We start from the raw sequence: 20,410 nt of genomic DNA on the forward strand, positions 1-20,410 counted from the left end.
TGTATTATTTGTACTTTGTCCTTGTTGTCAGTCGGTTAATTTATTGATTTTATATTATAGTGTGTGTGCACTTAAAGCTTATAGGTGGCCTCTGGGACCATAGCCTGTTGTGTACACGCCAAGCCTGTAGGTGAAATGTGCTATTGGGGTTTTATACAAGGCCATATGTTAATCTTAACCTGAACAAAGAAAAGAAACAGTGGTGTGAAGAAGATCATGTAAGAATAATAGTGGATCAATATATTAGTAATACGTTGTATTCTTGTTTGGCAGTGTACACAGATGGTTTGAAGGATCCCCATTGACGTGAATACAGGAACAGGTGTATTTATTCCTGAGTTTGATGTTAATCTATGCAAGAGATTAACAAATAATAAATCGGTATATTCAACAGAAATGGAAGCAATCATTTTTGGATTGCAATGGATAGAGGATGTCCAACCAAGAAGAGTATAAATATGTATGGATTCTGCATCAGTTTATGTAGTTTAATATCAGGAAAATCAGAGCAAGAGGATTTATGGTTTGAAGTTATTACGATTTTGTTAGAATTACAAAGAAATGACACAGAGGTTGGATTCCTGCTCATACAGGAGTCAGTGGAAATTATATAGTAGATACTGTATAATTGCAAAGAAAGCAATGTAAATGAATAAAGTGGATATGCAGGTGCAGCTTGGTAGAGGAGAGGTTAAAATGTTGATCTGAAAGACTGGGTTGGATTGCTGGCAGAGGCAATAGGATGCAAGTTCTAAGGGGATACATTTTTATAGTAAAAGGAAATCTGTGTGGGCGGTAACCTAGTGCCATGTAATGGGAACAGAAGGGAGGAAGTTATGTTGAGTAGGATGATATTAGGGCATATGGGATTGAATTCTTCTTTGAAATTAGTCTGTGAACTGAATGATGTATAAAGGGAGTTTGTTTGATAGGGTCAGGGGGTGGGGGGGGATTAGTGAGGTTTGTAGGGAGCTCCACACTGGAGTTCCCCAGGGGTGCATGCTCAGTCCCCTCCTGTACTCCCTGTTCACCCACGACTGCATGGCCAGGCACGACTCCAACACCATCATTACGTTTGCAGACTACACAACAGTGGTAGGCCTGATCACCGACAACGACGAGACAGCCTATAGGGAGGAGGTCAGAGACCTGGCCGGGTGGTGCCAGAATAACAACCTATCCCTCAACGTAACCAAGACTAAGGAGATGATTGTGGACTACAGGAAAAGGAGGACTGAGCACGCTCCCATTCTCATCGACGGGGCTGTAGTGGAGCAGGTTGAGAGCTTCAAGTTCCTTGGTGTCCACATCAACAACAAACTAGAATGGTCCAAACACACCAAGACAGTCGTGAAGAGGGCACGACAAAGCCTATTCTCCCTCGGGAAACTAAAAGGATTTGGCATGGGTCGTGAAATCCTCAAAAGGTTCTACAGCTGCAACATCGAGAGCATCCTGACTGGTTGCATCACTGCCTGGTACGGCAATTGCTCGGCCTCTGACCGCAAGGCACTACAGAGGGTAGTGTGTACAGCCCAGTACATAACTGGGGCTAAGCTGCCTGCCATCCAGGACCTCTACACCAGGCGGTGTCAGAGGAAGGTCCTAAAAATTGTCAAAAACCCCAGCCACCCCAGTCATAGACTGTACTCTCTACTACCGCATGGCAAGCGGTACCGGAGTGCCAAGTCTAGGACAAAAAGGCTTCTCAACAGTTTTTACCCCCAAGCCATAAGACTCCTGAATAGGTAATCAAATGGCTACCCGGACTATTTGCATTGTGTGCCCCCCAACCCCTCTTTTTACACTGCTGCTACTCTCTGTTTAATAAAGGAAACACTTGAGAAAATGAGGGATAAAAAGTATATTTAAAGCAGGTGCTTGCACACAGGTGTGGAATTAACTTCCCATCATGCTTAGGGTCATAAAAAAAAAAAGTGTGCCCATTATTTTGTTTACCAGGCTACAAAAAGAGATCTGTGACTTTGAAAGAGGGGTGATTGTTCACACACATTTGGCAGGAGCTTCAGTGACGAAGACTGCTCAACTTGCTGATGTAACACGATTTGCCATGGCCGTCTCAGTCCCCAGGTGTCAACCCAATTGAACACTTAGGGGATTTTCTGGTACGACGCCTAAAACAGTTTTCCACCACCATTAACAAAACACCAAATTATGGAATTTCTTGTGGAAGAACGGTGTCACATCCCTCCAATAGACTTCCTGACACTTTTCTTGCGGCTCATGGTGGCCAAATGACCTATTAAGACACTATTGGTAATTCCGTTATTTTGGTAGTTACCTGTAGTAGTATAGGCAAAGATTTGTATGACTAACTCAAGATAGACCAGAGCCTGTCCTTTCCAATGGGAGCAAATGAATCATAGAGGGCAGAACAAGCGAGGAGGTGGGCAGAGCCAAGCACGAGCTAGTGAGATGCTATTCGTGTTCTAGCATTTATTTGCATATTTCCGTTAGGGAACGCCTACTCTGAAGTGCGCGTGTGCAAGAACTCAATTCGCCCTTGTGCTCAATCTAAACAACGCAATTTTTATAAACTTCGGCAAATGGTAAAGTCAACAAAACCCAGTCCACTCTGTTTGTTACAGATTCTAGTTTTGGAAACAGAAAACTGTATGGAGATCAAATGTTTCATCGATTAGAAAATTTGCGTAATGTCGGCTAAAATCCATCTTCTCCCACTACCCGCCACTGGGCTTCCTCTCATCACCATATTTGGTAGTGAATAAAACACCTCTCAGATACTTCACATGTATAAAGCAGGTAAAATATCTGGCTCATTGTTTCATCTGTGGTGCATATATAGGCCGTGACCGGCTTCACACTCCTGTACCGTAGGTGGCAGTGTATGTACCTTTCAGTTAGTTGCGATCTTTTTACAGTCTATGGTTGCGATCCCTTAATACATTTAAAAAAATACGAGTTCGTGGGGAAGATCTCATTTGTATCCTCCTCGCGTCCTCTCTCGGCTCTCCAAAACTCATTGGACGAGAAAGCCAGAGGCCCCGCCCCCCTGACCATCTCCTCCAATGGGTTTTGAGAAGGAGACGAGGACGCGAGGCGTTCAATTTGAGATATTCCAATGTTCCGGTTGTTCAGGCTTACTAGCTACATCACAACTGTGCAAGAGCCAAGACACTAACGAAATAAGCCGCCGGTGAACGGCGAGAAAGTATCTACAAGTTTTAACCTTTTTGAATAATTTGATTTAACTGGTGGAAAATTAAGACGATGTAAGTTCAAAAGCATGCGTCTTAAATGGTTCATTGTCAGTAAAACTAGCTAGATAGCTAACGTTAGCGATGATGTCGTTGAATGATGGGTGTGTTTGATAGCTAGCTAGCTGTTGTATCGGTAGCTAAATTCCGGATTAGCTAAGTATTAGCAAGTTAGCTAAAATGAAACGCATTTTTTTTTATACCAACGTTAGCGGTATAACGTGTTAACATAATAGCTATAACTAATGTTAGCTCGTACTTAACTCGCTGTCAACGATGGCCAACTCGTTTAATATAACGATAGCTAGTTTAGCTAACCCGATAATTTAGCAGGGCGTAACGTTAGCTAAAGCTTTGACTAACTAGCTAATGTTAGCCATAAATAATAGTTGTGCGTGTTTTAGCTAACTAGCTAAAATGTTACGCGTTTCTAGGTAATGTAAAATGGGCAAGTTAGATGTGTCTTTGTCTCTTCCTTAACGTAACTTACATTCTTATGTCTTCCCTTACCAAGTTAACGTTAGAAGATGGCTGTGAACGTTTACTCTACATCTGTGACCGGCGACAACCTTAGTCGCCATGATATGCTTTCTTGGATCAACGAGTCTGTACAGATGAACTACTCCAAGATTGAGCAGTTGTGCTCAGGTCAGTAAGATGACGTCTGGGTCAAACCAGAAGTACGTTCATTGGCATGGCTAACTAGCTTGTGATGGCTGTTGATCCGATGGCTCATTCAAAGTGTGGTAGTTATTTTCGATCAACATTTTACTTGGAGATACTACATTATTTTTAGATTCTGAAGGCATCAGTGATTTATAAATTAATGTTTTCAGTTGCAGGTGGAACTCCAAAAAACGGAATATTCAGAAAGTTAATAAATCGTATTTTTGCTACATGTGAAGTTAAGCCGACATAGCGACTAGAAATCTCGAATTTCCCATCTTTGCAGAAGCTTGTCATTTCTAAGCAAGAGCAGCGGTGGCCACATGTCGAACAAGATGACAGCACTTGACCCAAACGAAGATTTGCACACATGCGATAGGCCATTTCTCACTTGATAGAAAAAGTGGATTTAATTCTTTCTGAATATTCTGTTTTTTTGAAGTTCCACCTGCAACAGGAAACTGAAGTTTAAGACACCGGTGCCTTCAGAATCGAGAACAAAGACTGTATCGCCAGGTGAAGGTTGGTTGAAGGTAGTGGTACCATTATCAATGGACCCTCTGCTATGCGCTGGAAGTTTGAGCCCTCTTGGCTGCTAACTATACCGCCGTCACCTTAATTGGGGAGGACGGGTTCATAGTAATGGCTGGAATGGTATCAAACACATGGTTTCCATGTATTTGATACCACTCCATTCCAGCCATAATTATCTGTCCGCCCCTCATCAACCTCCTGTGCAATACCCCATATGTATAGGGCTATATTTTCATCTACCACCATTTTTAGAAACTACTCACCATCTAGGGAAATTGTACTCCCCACAGTAGCTTGAGCTGTCACAGGGAATGTACTCCCTTTTGCTAATCTAGATACTTTCGTATATATAGAGTATGTGGACTCCCCTTCAAATTAGTGCTATTTCAGCCACCCCCATTGCTGACAGGTGTATAAAATCAAGCACACCGCCATGCAATCTCCATAGAAAAAACATTGGCAGTAGAATGGCCTTGCTGAAGAGCTCAGTGACATTCAATGTGTCTGTCCTCAGTTGCAACACTCACTACAAAGTTCCAAACTGCCCCTGGAAGCAACATCAGCACAATAACTGTTTGTCGGGAGTTTCATGAAATGGGTTTCCATGGCCAAGCAAAGGCACACAAGCCTAAGATCACCGTTGGCTGGAGTGGTGTAAAGCTCACAGCCATTGGACTCTGGAGCAGTTGAAACGTGTTCTCTGGAGTGATGAATCACGCTTCACCATCTGGCAGTCCGGTGGATGAATCTGGGTTTGGTGGATGTCAGGAGAATGCTACCTGCCCGACTACATAGTGCCAACTGTTAAAATTTGGTGGAGGAGGAATAATGGTCAGGGGCTGTTTTTCATGGTTCGGGCAAGGCCCCTTAGTTCCAGTGAAGGGAATCTTAAGCCTACTACATAAAATGACATTCTAGACGATTCTGTGCTTCCAACTTTGTGGCAACAGTTTGGGGAAAGCCCATTCCTGTTTCAGCATGACAATGCCCCTGTGAACAAAGCAAGGTCCATACAGAAATGGTTTGAGATCGGTGTGGAAGAACTTGACTGGCCTGCACAGAGCCCTGACCTTAACCCCATCGAACACCTTTGGGATTAATTGGAACACCGACTGCAAGCCAGGCCTAATCGCCCAACATCAGTGCCCGACGTCATGTATGCTCTTGTGGCTGAATGGAAGCAAGTCCCTGCAGCAATGTTCCAACATCTAGTGGAAAGCCTTCCCAGATGAGTGGAGGCTGTTATAGCAGCAAAGGGGGACCAGCTCCATATTAATACCTGTGATTTGGGAAGATGTTCGATGAACAGGTATCCACATACTTTTGGTCATGTAGTGTACCTTGTAGTGGGTTGGGGAAAGGTAATGGCAGGAGCAGAGTATTATAGCTTATAGAAGTTGAAACCTGATTAGCTGGTAATTGAATTATGTTATCACATTCACACAGGTGCTGCTTACTGTCAGTTCATGGACATGCTTTTCCCTGGATGCATACCATTGAAGAAGGTTAAATTCCAGGCCAAACTAGAGACTGAGTTCCTCCACAACTTCAAACTTCTACAGACCAGTTTTAAGAAGATTCAGGTTGAGAAGGTGAGTGCTTTTTAATTTTTTTTTTTACCTCAGTGTATTGTTGGCTATTCGGCTATTCCTACATTTCCGGCATTGAGATTGTGACACTTTTTAATCAATTTCCAGATCATTCCTGTTGATAAATTGATAAAAGGCAAGTTCCAGGACAACTTTGAGTTTGTGCAGTGGTTCAAGAAATTATTTGATGCCAACTACGATGGGAGGGATTATGACCCAGTCAGTGCTCGCCAAGGCCAGGACACTGCGCCTACGCCCAACCCAGGGCAGGTCGTACCCAAGCCCAGGAAGCCCAGCACTGGTGAGGAAGACACATTTATAATTTCTAACATTTTGATTGTATTTTAAATACCTAATTGAAAATATAGCTGCAAGCAGCAAAGAGGGGTCTAAATCACGTTATAATCCAAGTTACTCTGTCAGCTGGTGGAACAAAAAAAAGATTGATCCAGTGTCTTTGATGCTTGGACCCTTAAATGCATACTGTATGCATTTCTATTTCAGTACAGCCCCACAGCTCCCCACCTGTTATCAAACCAGCTGCGAGAGTCGGTAAGGTGGTTTAATGGTCAAACGGATCTCCAATGGGCACCTATGGTGGGCTATCACAGTCATGGTCACTGTGGAAAGGAATATTGCTGTAAGGCTAGATACTGGAGTCAGTGGGTGTTAATGTGCAGTTGTGTGTCTAAGGTTGAGGGAATACACAGTCCACAGCTATATTATTCTTTCCTAGTTTGCTAACTGATTTGTGTTGGATCTAGCTCCCATGAGGTCTACAACAGCAGTGACCAAACCCCCGCCCAAGTCAGCAGGGAGTGCCTTGCGTAGGCCCGGAGCAGCAGGGGACATGGAGAGGGAGGAGCTATCCCAGGAGGTATGGTCTTTTGGGGGGTGTCACCGCTAACATAAGTTGAGGGGAAACCTCATCAAAACAATCTCCTGTATGGCTTTTTGTGTGCTAGTTGAATAGTTTATTGAAATTGAAGCTTGTTTAGTTGTAACATGAGTCATGACAGCCCCTCCCATTCATTCTCCTATCACTAATGTATGCCCTCTGCTGCTCTCACCTCAGGTCAGTTCCCTGAAAGCCACTGTCCAGGACATGGAGAAAGAAAGAGACTTTTATTTTGGGAAGCTGAGGTCCATTGAGGTCATCTGCCAGGAAGTGGATGGAGAGGCAGATACAACTATGCAGAAGATTATGGATGTTCTATATGCCACTGATGTGAGTGACACCTTGCCAGAATACTCTCTCTGACACACACACACACACAGCTGAGAGGCTCAGTGTTCATTTTCATAGCATTTTTTCATAACCAATGATTCCGTAGTAGGAAATTAATGTAGCTTTGTATTTGAATATTTAAATAAAAATGGTTTCCTGCTTACAGGAGGGGTTTGTTATTCCTGATTCCGATGCTGAAGGAGAAGAACCAGAAGAGTTCTGATGAAAAATGGACACAACTCTAGTCCATGCCATAATCTCTCTCTCTCACACACACACATACACACACACACACGGGTTAGTGAACACATGTTTGCATTTGCAATGTACATGCATACACACTCGTGTGCTCTAATGAACATGCACTTACTCACACATACTGCCACTGTGGATTAAGTTGCCTTTGGATCATACACTGGCTACCCCCTTGGTCCAAGTCTTTGTTGGTCCAAGTGTTCTTTGGACCGTAATACTTTTCAGAGAGCCTGCTGATCCAGCCACCAGAGAAGAAGAACCCTAGATAATTGTAATGGGGACATTCCTTTCTGGTTTCTTTTCTGCCTTGTTCTTATTCTGGCCTCTGCTGTGCCTTTCAACTTTGGCCTGTTACTTTTGAAATATGTTCAGGTCTTTCTATTCCTTATTTCCAATTGACCTAAACAAAACTGTACCAGGTTATTTTGATATATTTGCAAATATGATTAATTATTAAAGATGTATGAAGATGTTTACTCTGCCAATGGAAATTATTGTAATTTTTATGGTATGTTTACGCATATTCATTATATACTTGAGTTCAAATTTGAAGTTTAGGCGATCAGCATTTGTATTTAGTTTCCTGTCTATCTGGGGAGGTATTCATCACATTACTTTTTTTGAAGTAAGAAAAGTAATGTTTATTGTTAACCTTTTAAATAAAAAAATACTGTACTTTTTACTTATAAGCTAAATTATAGACTCATTCTGCCATTTGTGTGTTGTATGTAGGCTAGTTTTACACTACAGAGACTAGCATCTCTACCGACCTATGTTCTAATTGACTTCCTCATGTGAGGCAAAGACCGGATGTATGGTTGCCTGTCCACACTGAAGAAATACTTCCTTCTAGTCTACAATAAGAGCAGAACTATACGCTCTTAACAGAGGAACTGAGAGCTGTCTTTTAGACCTCGGAAGTCTGTTCTAAACTTGGGAGCAATATAAGGTTTCTATAAGCATCTCTTGTCTTTAGAAATGAAGTATTGATTGGAGAAATTAAATGTTTTTAGGTTGAAGAAATAACTTGTTTTGACAAGTTTAATGTTATTAAAAACTCAAATGTATACATTTTTCTAATTCGATTTATTTCTCCACTCATTAAAATGTCCTGACAGATTTCTGCATTGCTATTGGCAGTAGGTTCTTGGTAGAATAACTACAGAAATCAAAACAGAAAGGGTGATATTGGCTGATCATTAAAAATAAATGTTAACATGCCCAGAGGAAAGGGCCATAAAAACAATAAAGGTCTAGAGCCCCACTGTGGGTGACGGGGGACCCAAGCAGAGACATTGGTAGCAGGTGTACTTGTCATTCTGGGTGGTGTCGATGCTGCCATCATTGAGCAACAGGGCAGCCCTTTGGATGGGCCGGATGCTGTTCCTGTTGGGGGCCTGCAATAGGGAGCACCTGCCTTGTGGGGGCCACTGTGAGACGGGGGACCTATTTGTGTCTTGATTCTGGTATGTCCCATTGAGAATCGCCAGCTCCATCAGCATCTTCATGTTTTCTTTCCCTCCGCTGTAAAGCACCAGGATTTTCCTGACCAATGCTTTCCTCATTCTGACCCGGGCGCGTTTTGCCTTGTCATTCATGATGATCAGTAGGTACAGGTCCTCGTCTAGATCTTCCATGCCGGGTTTGCCTCTGTTGTCCTTTACTGACCCCCATTCTTGCATTTTGATCTGGCTTCCGGTTTCTGCTTCCATCTGCTTGACCCAGTATGGAGCCCGGGCCTTGGGTAACTGCAGAGGTTTGTCTACAAGGCTATTCACTGAGTCATTGGACATGTTTTCCTGCACCTCTTCGTCCAGAAGCTTCTCGGTGTGTGTGTCAAGATGCAAAACAGATTTGGAAAACTGGTCATCATCTTTTTGTGTAACAATTGTGTCAAATAGTAACTTCTCTGTCTCTCCTTCCTTTCTGTCTCCCAACTGTCATCTTTGTGCCATCAAGAGTAAGGTTTTTTATAAACAGAAAAAAGCTTGGGAAACAACTTTTTTATATCCCCCCCACATTTTGATTGCTGTAGTCAGAATTTGGTTTCATTGTTGAAAAAGAAAAACTACCTCTCGATACCACTGAATACAATGTTATGTAGACCAAAAGAGCTTTACTCTTCTGTGAGAATTTGAGCCAGTGTCAAAAGTGTAAAGCCATGGCCAGTGTGAGCTTGTGGACTGTCACAGGGGCACTGTGAAGAAGGTCTGACGGTAATATCAGTTTAGGTTTAAACTTTAAATGCATGTGTTTGATCACTAAATCACATTTTTAATCTCTTGACTCTTCATTGAATAAAATTGCCTGTGTAATCAAAACCTTTCACAGCTCCGCCTCTGATGACAAGCAGAAACACACCACAGCTCAGGTAAATCCAGAACAAAATCCACATACTGGTATGCTCCCCAAAGTTCTCTTTTTTAATTGGCACAGACAACGTTTCCATTCTAATTTGGTTTTTGTGACCTTGTCACCCACATTTTGTTCACAGTTTTTAATTAATCTCCCATTCTTAAGACATTTTCAAGTGAAAAATGGTCCATGATGGTTTTAATATCAAATGTGGACTTAATCCTGACTGAGGTCCTCTATATGCTCCCTCTGCAGGGTATGGCGGGTGAGACGGAGCATTCTGGAAGAACAGTGACCTCGGGGAGGAGGACATGCAGGCTCGGGGGAGTGGAGAATCAGATCAACAAACAGCAACTTCGCCACATCCAAAGCATGTTCAGAGAGTCTGACACAGATGGAGGAGGGGGTGAGTGACCTGACCATATTATACCCCCTCCCCATAACTAGTGGTCTACCCCAGTATCCATTTTAGCCTCTAGTGGATCCCTGCCAGTTTCACCCACCAGCTGCACATTTTTACATAGTGTTGTCATACAAACACGCATAACATTGAGTCATTGTCATTCTCTCTGTCAGGGTTGGATATGGATCAGTTTCAGGATGCGATGTTGATGATGAGGATCTGGACATTATCTTTATGAAGGTGGACACCAACTGTGATGGCAGTGTGGACTGGGTGAGAGAGGAAAACAAGACAATGAATGGGAGTGCTGTTTTGTCGTCAGTTGACCAACTCCTCTGGTATGTGAAAAACATGTAAACACATTTAAATTCTTACTCCCTTTAACAAAAGCTTTGTGTTGTTTATACAGGATGAATATCTAAACTACATGTTTTTAGAGTACAGGCCACTCTACTTTCCCAAACCACTCAAGATTGTGCCTGTATAAGTGGCATTTAATAGGCTATGTTTTACAGGTTCCTAAGTAGTACGTGTGCACTGTGTGCATCCTTGACATTTTTGTGTCTCTGTCTGTGTAGTGCACACTGTGAGGTCATTGTCCGGCTGAAGTTCTACCCATTCAAGCTCCCAGCCCAAAAAAGAAGACGGACAGACTCTGGGGATCATGGCCAGACCTCAGTGGGTCCTAAGGGCCGTGCCCACAATGGACGCTACCTGTCAATCAGCCACGATGGTGTACTCAACTACTGGAATGAGAGGTTTTCGCTGCTGAGCAGTGTCAATGTTAGCATTTTTTTTTTTTACAATAATGTTTCATAAGATGTGAAAAGGGAGAAAAAAGACAGGGCAGCAGGTAGCCTGGTGGTTAGAGCGTTGGGCCAGTAACCGAAAGGTTGCTGGATCGAATCCCCGAGCTGACAAGGTACAAATCTGTCATTCTGGCCCTGAGCAAGGCAGTTAACCCACTGTCCCCCGGGCGCCGAAGGCGTGAATATCGATTATGGCACCCCCCCGCACCTCTCTGATTCGGAAGGTAGGGTTAAATGCGGAAGACACATTTCAGTTGAATGCATTCAGTTGTACAACTGACTAGGTATCCCCCTTTCCCTAATACATAACAGAAATGGAGAACAACCAGTTCTTTAAATAGCCACCCTTTGCCTTGATAACAGCTTTGCACACTCTTGTCTTTCTCTCAACTAGCTTCATGAGGTAGTCACCTGGAATGCATTTCAATTAACAGGTGTGCCTTCTTAAAAGTTAATTTGTGGAATTTCTTTAATTCTTAATGTGTTTGAGCCAATTAGTTGTGTTGTGACAAGGCAGGGGGTATACAAAAATAGCCCTATTTGGTAAAAGACCAAGTCCATATTATGGCAAGTTCAACTCAAATAAGCAAAGAGAATCGACAGTCCATCATTACTTTAAAACATGAAGGTCAGTCAAATTGAAAGTGCAGTCGCAAAAAACATCAAGCGCTATGATGAAACTGGCTCTCATGAGGAGAGGATACGTTCATTAGTTACCAGGCTCAAAAATTGCAGCCCAAATAAATGCTTCAGTGAGTTCAAGTAACAGACACATCTCAATATCAACTGTTCAGAGGAGACTGTGTGAATCAGGCCATCATGGTCGAATTGCTGCAAAGAAACCACTACTAAAGGACACCAATAAGAAGTAGAGACCTGCTTGGACCAAGAAATACGATCAATGGACATTAGACCAGTGGAAATTTGTCCTTTGGTCTGGAGTCCAAATTGGAGATGTTCGGTTCCAACCGCTGTGTCTTTGTGAGATGCGGTATGGGTGAACGGATGATCGCCGCTTGTGTATTTCCCACCGTAAAGCATGGAGGAGGAGGTGTTATGGTGTGGGGGTGCTTTGCTGGTGACATTGTCTGTGATTTATTTAGAGTTCAAGGCACACGTAACCTGCATGGCTACCACATCATTCTGCAGCGATATGCCATTCCATCTGGTTTGGGCTTAGTGGGACTATCATTTGTTTTTCAACAGGACAATGACTCAACACACCTCCAGTCTGTGTAAGGGCTATTTGACCAAGAAGGAGAGTGATGGAGTGCTGCATCAGATGACCTGGCCTCCACAATCCCCCGACCTCAACCAAATTGTGATGGTTTGGGATGAGTCGGACCGCAAAAGTGAAGGAAAAGCAGCCAACAAGTGCTCAGCATATGTGGGAACTCCTTAAAGACTATTGGAAAAGCATTCCAGGTGAAGCTGGTTGAGAGAATGCCAAGAGTGTGCAAAGCTGTCATCAAGGCAAAGGGTGGCTATTTGAAGAATCTCAAATAAAAATATATTTTGATTTGTTTATATACCGTTCAAAAGTTTGGGGTCACTTAAAAATGTCCTTGTTTTTGAAAGAAAAGCTTCTTTTTTTTGTCCACTAAAATAACATCAAATTGATCAGAAATACAGTGTAGACATTGTTAATGTTGTAAATGACTATTGTAGGTGGAAACGGACTATTTTTTTGATGGAATATCTACATAGGCGTACAGAGGCCCATTATCAGCAACCATCACTCCTGTGTTCCAATGGCACGCTGTGTTAGCTAATCCAAGTTTATAATTTTAAAAGGCTAATTGATCATTAGAAAACCCTTTTGCAATTATGTTAGCACAGTTGAAAACTTGTGCTGATTAAAGAAGCGATAAAACTGGCCTTTAGAATAGTTGCGTATCTGGAGCATCAGCATTTGTGGGTTCGATTACAGGCTCGAAATGGCCAGAAGCAAAGTACTTTCTTCTGAAACTCGTCAGTATATTCTTGTTCTGAGAAATGAAGGCTATTCAATGCGAGAAATTGCCAAGAAACTGAAGATCTCGTGCAACGCTCTGTACTACTCCCTTCACAGAACAGAGCAAACTGGCTCTAACCAGAATAGAAAGAGGAGTGGGAGGCCCCGGTGCACAACTGAGCAAGAGAACAAGTACATTAGAGTGTCTAGTTTGAGAAACAGACTGCTCACAAGTCCTCAACTGGCAGCTTCATTAAATAGTACTCACAAAACACCAGTCTCAACGTCAACAGTGAAGAGGCGACTCCGGGATGCCTTCTAGGCAGAGTTGCAAAGAAAAAGCCATATCTCAGACTGGCCAATAAAAGATTAAGGTGGGCAAAAGAACACAGACACTAGACAGAGGAAGATTGGAAAAAAAGTGTTATGGACAGACAAATCTAAGTTTGAGGTGTTCGGATCAAAAAGAAGAACATTCGTGAGACGCAGATAAAATGAAAAGATGCTTGAGGAGTGCTTGACGCCATCTGTCAAGCATGGTAGAGGCAATGTGATGGTTTGGGGGTGCTTTGGTGCTGGTAAAGTGGGAGATTTGTACAGGGTAAAAGTGATCTTGAAGAAGGAAGGCTATCACTCCATTTTGCAACGCCATGCCATACCCTGTGGACGGCGCTTAATTGGAGCCAATTTCCTCCTACAACAGGACAATGACCCAAAGCACAGCTCCAAACTATGCAATAACTACTTAGGGAAGAAGCAGGCAGCTAGTATTCTGTCTATAATGGAGTGGCCAGCACAGTCACTGGATCACAACCCTATTGAGCTGTTGTGGGAGCAGCTTGACCGTATGGTACGTAAGAAGTGCCCATCAAGCCAATCCAACTTGTGGGAGGTGCTTCAGGAAGCATGGGGTGAAACCTCTTCAGATTACCTCAACAAATTGACAACTAGAGTGCCAAAGGTCTGCAAGGCTGTAATTGCTGCAAATGGAGGATTCTTGGACGAAAGAAAAGTTTGAAGGGCACAATTCTTATTTAAATTAGATTTAAATTATTTTTTTCAAAGTCTTGACTATATTTCTATTCATTTTGCAACTAATTTCATGTATGGTTTCATGGAAAACATGAACATTTCTAAGTGACCCCAAACTTTTGAACTGTAGTGTATATACTGTAAAGTAATGAGTAATCATTTTTAGAAAATCATGGGGCATATAGTCTTTGGTTGCATGCTATTTTATGTCAATCATATTGCTGCTTGTAGCCTATAACTGATGCTTCGTGGTCTTATGTATGCCATCTATTGGAAGTATTTAGCAATTAAAAGTTATTATTTCATAGCAGACCATAAAGACATTGGAGAGGCATCTGAGAAACCAAGTGTATTATTCTTATTAATTCCAAAGATTAGTCCGGCCGGCCATGTAGGTAGGTCCGGATAGGGTCTGCCGGCCAGATGGGACCTGCTGGCGGTCCGACCAGATAGGACCAGTCACAGTAATCTGTAACTTTTTCAGTCATTCATATTGCGTTAGCAGTGTGGAAAGGGACAGAAAAAAAGCATGCAGGGGCGATTTCCTGTGACCGCAAGCTGGCTGCTGATGAAGGGGCGTGGTGTATCTAGGGAGAAAACTCATCTTCTGAAATGTCATTCGTGGTCTTATGTTGCCATCTATTGGAATTATTTAGCAATTGCACTTCATTCATTTTTTGGAACTGTCGATCAGATCAAAAAGTTTCAAACCTAAAGTCACTGAATAAAGTGTATATCCTTACTGAAGTAGTAACTACTTGATTTTATCACTTACAACCATAATATAACAATTTGGAAATGAAATGGAATTGGTACCATAACTGACTGCCTTCATTTATTCTTTAGACTAGGCGAAAGCTGTTCAAATGTTGCTGCTGTCCTGTTCAAGTTGGAAGCCTCTGTCTGCCTGGGTTACACAAGCGTGGCATGTACTAGCATCGCCTATGCCTGAAATCCACCTAAACAGTAGAACCAACGATGATTAAAGATATTGAATTATACAGTGAAAAATAAAAAAATTAACTAGGAAGTATGGTGGAAAATTTCAAGACTATGTTATAATACTTTTATTGCATCAAATGGTTGTGTTATGCAACAGAATAGAGTATTCTCTTAACTATTGTGTGTGTGTTCTACTGAGGATGGGCCTCTGGGAGATGACACTGAAAGGAGATGTACAATGTCTTTTGGGAGATAAAACCTAAAGAGCATTCCAGAGCATGAGTTAATGTTCTATACCGTACCAGGAAGAGATGGTTCCAGATACTGTCTGCTATGTATTATAGGTATCTTTCATACAGATCTTAACCTTGTGACCCATTCTATATATCTGTTGTTCGTCATATAGGTTGAAAGGGGTGTATCTTGGCTATAAAAGACCTTTGTATTTTTGTCTCGGGGCTCTCAACAAATCATCTGAGCATGAATCTTCGACCAGCCATGACCAGCCATCATTATCGTAGAGCGCTCAATCTATTCACTTTATATGTGTGCGTTGTATTGACCTGCTCCCTTATTAATAAGTGGTTAAAGATTTAGTTTAAGTATAACTCTGACTTGTGTGATAAGTTTGTCTCTCCTCATTTGATAGTAAAGAAATTAACCACTACAGAAGAGGTAGGGAAAGGAGACCCATCCCCAAAGCTTTAACTTCACAGGAAAAGAAGCTGCTCCAGATGCTCTCAGTGATAAGGGACCATTCAAGGACCATGCTGATGTTTTCACAACCAAACCCTGGTTCAATACTGTCATGTCTTTACTATGGATTAAATGATATGACATGCTATTTTATCAAATCAATTCTCTGTAATTAATATTACCTGATTAAACTAATCATGTAAATGTAATTAACTAGGAAGTCGGGGCACCACGGAAGAATGTTTATAGAGCTGTTGTCTTCCGAATAAACTCTTAAAGACCTGGTAATCTTTTATATCAATAGCAGTCAATTATTAATCGTCACCTTATTCAGTCTCATCTGAACGTTGTAAAATTATTGGTTATCTTCACGAACCCTGGCTAACAAGTTGAATCAGAAATCAGAAATGCATTTGGTTTAATTATTTATTTACTAAATACCTAAATAGTCACACAGAATTACATATACACAGGATGGATCATACATTGATTACTAATTATGTCATAAAAGAAAACGTCTCTAGCAGACGAAACCGATAGGACGGCTGGTTACACAAAGAAAGGGTGTTGGGTTTGAATGAAAGAGCGGGAAGACTGAGGAACAAAAGGATTGGGTCTCTATCAGACCTTATGAAGCTATGCTATCGTAAATACAGAATTTTATGCATTCTAAATAACCGCCCATTCGGAAAAAGAAAATGCAAGAAATATATTTACTCTGAGCAGCGCTTCGATAGATTGGTCGAAGATGGAAGGCTGGGTTGCCCAGCAGAGATCTCCCTTGTCTTTTGAGGAATATTTCTGGGCGGATACGTTGTAGTCTGTCGTCGTGTGGTAGAACAGATACGTTGTAGTACCCTGTCGTCGTGTGGTAGAACAGATACGTTGTAGTACCCTGTTGTCGTGTGGTAGAACGGATACGTTGTAGTACCCTGTCGTCGTGTGGTAGAACGGATACGTTGTAGTACCCTGTCGTCGTGTGGTAGAACAGATACGTTGTAGTACCCTGTCGTTCTGAAGAGATTGTCCGTCCTTTCCTAGGCCACACACATTTACAGCTGCTGCTGATAACTCGATGTCTAGGATGTATCACTTCTTTAGTGAAAGTTTATGCCAAGTTGCCAAGTTATAATCTCATGCTATATTCTGGCTGGTATAGTCGAAATTGATCCTTCCAGCGTGGCGATCGTCAACTCCACGTTGAAATTCACCCTTTTAAACATATGGACATCAGTCCTCATATCATCGGGAACACAATGATAATTTTATTAGGTTGTAGTCGTTCAACCATTCACAACCAGAGCTCACGCTGCGGTTGGCTTAGTCCGCCGTGAATTGGTTCACGGGGGCTCTTATAGAAATGTAGAAAAGAGGTTGGTTCATAATTTCCAACCAATGCCTATTTATGTGGGCGTGGCCACTGAGTGAGCATATTTTACTTATGAAAACAATTCTCCCATTTTAAAACTAAAATTACATTTTATATTTTCACAATAGTTTCATATTTAAACATTTAAATTGCACGACAATTCCATGTGAATCTGATAACTAGAATGTGTAGACTTTCCAAGATACAATTTATGTCATCCTATCATCAGTAATAATGTCTCAGACGACAACTGATCTGACATCATATTCTTTAAGTACCAACGGATACCTTAAACTGGTTGGATTACCGAAATATTGTTCCATTCCCAAGCTTTTGTTGTTACCATACTCTCTCTATGTTAACAAAGGGCTTTCCAAGAGTTCATTCTGTAGAGTAGAGAGAGAAAAGGGGGAAAGGTATTTATGGGGGTCATAAACCTCACAGACAGGGCAACATCATGACAATAGTCTACAAGGTTTTACAGATGAGCAAGTTTCTCAGGTGGAGGAAGAAACAAAAGATCAGGCTGCCTGTAAGGCTTGGGACCAACATAGAGCAGGACAGATCACAGGCTCCTCTGCACACATGGTTATTCACACATCACCCCGGAAGAACCATCCCAAGCACTTATTAAAGACCTCTGCAAAAGTCGATCAGTTGACAACCAACTCAAAACGCCATGCATTCTATGGGGCAAGGACCATGAGGTGGACATACAAATAAGCATTAGGTCTGAGCACTGCCATATCACAAACCTCTACAAAGCTAGTATCAGACCAGGTATACAAGATGCACTTTAACTTGAAAGCGGAAAAGGCAGGCTTTAGAATTTTAAAGACATGCCATATATAGACGTTTCTTGTGATGGATACATATCATGTGAGTGCTGTGACAAAGGAGTACTTGAGTCAAAGTATCCCTTTAAATGGGCAAATGACCACTCAACTGACCAGTGGACAGAAGACAACAGGGGCCATCTCAATACTTTATTTTCCTCCTTCTACAGTCAGGTATGGTCACTGTACAATTTTAATCTTATTACCATTATACGTCAGTGTGAAAGCATCATATAAAATTACGTGGAATTACACCAGCCTGAAGGTCAGCCCAATGATAGAGCCTATACTGTTAGGCTGTCATGGGGCTGAGGTGCATGCTACTTTTTCCCATTTGTTTTCACAGGTGCAGCTGCAGATGTTTGTCTGTCATGCTGATTTTATCACCTGGACTCCCCAGCAAAGTTTCATTTTACGTGTCCCACGATATGAGGATTTTATCATTAAGGCAGTGGACACCATCAGCAGATTCTGTGCAAGACACATTTACCCTCGGCTTGTTGGAACTTCAGCACAAGAGATGGACAAGGAGGTTCAGGTAAAACACATTGTGGTTAATTAAAAGACTGTTCTGTATAAATAGAAAATGTATAACTAAGGTAAAACGTGATTACGTTTTTATTGAAATTCATTGTTTTGTCTAAATCACATAACAAATAACATAATAAATGATGTCACAATTCATGTTTTGCATTCTCAGGAGATAGAAGCTGAGTTTACAAAAATCAAATCAAATTTTATTTATCACATGCGCCTATAAAATAAAAAGTAACACAATAAAATAACAATAACGAGGTTATATACAGTTGAAGTCTGAAGTTTACATACACCTTAGCCAAATACATTTTAAACTCAGTTTTCCACAATTCCTGACATTTAGTAAACAGTCCCTGTCTTAGGTCAGTTAGGATCACCACTTTATTTTAAGAATGTGAAATATCAGAATAATAGTAGAGAGAATTATTTCAGCTTTTTTCTTTCATCACATTCCTAGTGGGTCAGAAGTTTACATACACTCAATTAGTATTTGGTAGCATTGCCTTTAAATTGTTTAACTTGGGTCAAAGGTTTTGGGTAGCCTTCCACAAGCTTCCCACAATAAGTTGAGTGAATTTTGGCCCATTCCTCCTGATAGAGCTGGTGTAACTGAGTCAGGTTTGTAGGCATCCTTGCTCGCACACGCTTTTTCAGTTCTGCCTGCAAATTTTCAAAAGGATTGAGGTCAGGGCTTGGTGATGGCCACTCCAATACTTTGACTTTGTTGTCCTTAAGCCATTTTGCCACAACTTTGGAAGTATGCTTGGGGTCATTGTCCATTTGGAAGACCTATTTGCGACCAAGCCTTAACTTCCTGACTGATGTCTTGAGATGTTGCTTCAATATATCCACATAATTTTCCTACCTCATGATGCCATCTATTTTGTGAAGTGCACCAATCCCTCCTGCAGCAAAGCACCCCCACAACATGACACTGCCACCCCCATGCTTCACGGTTGGGATGGTGTTCTTCGGCTTGCAAGCCTCCCCCTTTTTCCTCCAAACGTAACGATGGTCATTATGGCCAAACAGATCTATTTTTGTTTCATCAGACCAGAGGACATTTCTCCAAAAAGTACAATCTTTGTCCCCATGTGCAGTTGAAAACCGTAGTCTGGCTTTTTTATGGCGGTTTTGGAGTAGTTGCTTCTACCTTGCTGAGCGGCCTTTCCTCCTTGTGGAGGTCTACAATTATTTTTCTGAGGTCTTGGCTGATTTCCTTTGATTTTCCCATGATGTCAAGCAAAGAGGCACTGAATTTGAAGGTAGGCCTTGAAATACATCCACAGGTACACCTCCAATTGACTCAAATTATGACAATTAGCCTATCAGAAGCTTCTTAAGCCATGACATCATTTTCTGGAATTGTCCAAGCTGTTACTTGTGTCATGCACAAAGTAGATGTCCTAACCGACTTGCCAAAACTATAGATGGATAACAAGAAATGTGTGGAGTACTCCAACCTAAGTGTATGTAAACTTCCGACTTCAACTGTACACAGTACCTAGTCAATGTGCGGGGGTACATATTAGTCGAGGTAATTTGTACATGTACAGTAGGTAGGGGTGAAGGGTGGGGGATGGTCAATGTAAATAGTCCAGGTGGCTATTTGATTAATTGTTCAGCAGTCTTATTGCTTGGGGGTAGAAGCTGTTAAGGAGCCTTTTGGACCTAGACTTGGCGCTCCAGTACCGCTTGCCGGGCGGTGGCAGAGAGAACAGTCTATGACTTGGGTGACTGGAGTCTTTGACAATTTTTTGGGCCTTCCTCTGACACCGCCTAGTATATAGGTCCTGGATGGCAGGAAGCTTGGCTCCAGTGATGTACTGGGCCGTATGCACTACCCTCTGTAGCACTTTACGGTCGGATGCCGAGCAGTTGCCATACCAGGTGGTAATGCAACTGGTCAGGATGCTCTCGATGGTGCAGCTGTTGAACTTTTTGAGGATCTGGGGACCCATGCCAA

The 20,410-nt window shown here is 42.0% G+C and overlaps 1 protein-coding gene across 1 annotated transcript; it reads left to right on the plus strand.

The window, feature by feature from the left end:
- Positions 1-3,152: 3,152 nt before the first annotated feature.
- On the plus strand, positions 3,153-8,578 carry mare3 (Microtubule-associated protein RP/EB family member 3). The gene is made up of 6 exons (NM_001139850.1): positions 3,153-3,254; positions 3,754-3,887; positions 5,886-6,031; positions 6,137-6,905; positions 7,104-7,256; positions 7,423-8,578. The coding sequence occupies exons 2-4, from the start codon at positions 3,767-3,769 to the stop codon at positions 6,374-6,376; spliced, it is 507 nt and encodes a 168-aa protein (NP_001133322.1). The 5' UTR covers positions 3,153-3,254; positions 3,754-3,766; the 3' UTR covers positions 6,377-6,905; positions 7,104-7,256; positions 7,423-8,578.
- The last annotated feature ends 11,832 nt before the right edge of the window (positions 8,579-20,410 follow it).

This window comes from Salmo salar, chromosome ssa15, assembly GCF_905237065.1.
Source record: "Salmo salar chromosome ssa15, Ssal_v3.1, whole genome shotgun sequence".
In the NCBI taxonomy this organism is placed as follows: Eukaryota; Metazoa; Chordata; class Actinopteri; order Salmoniformes; family Salmonidae; genus Salmo; species Salmo salar.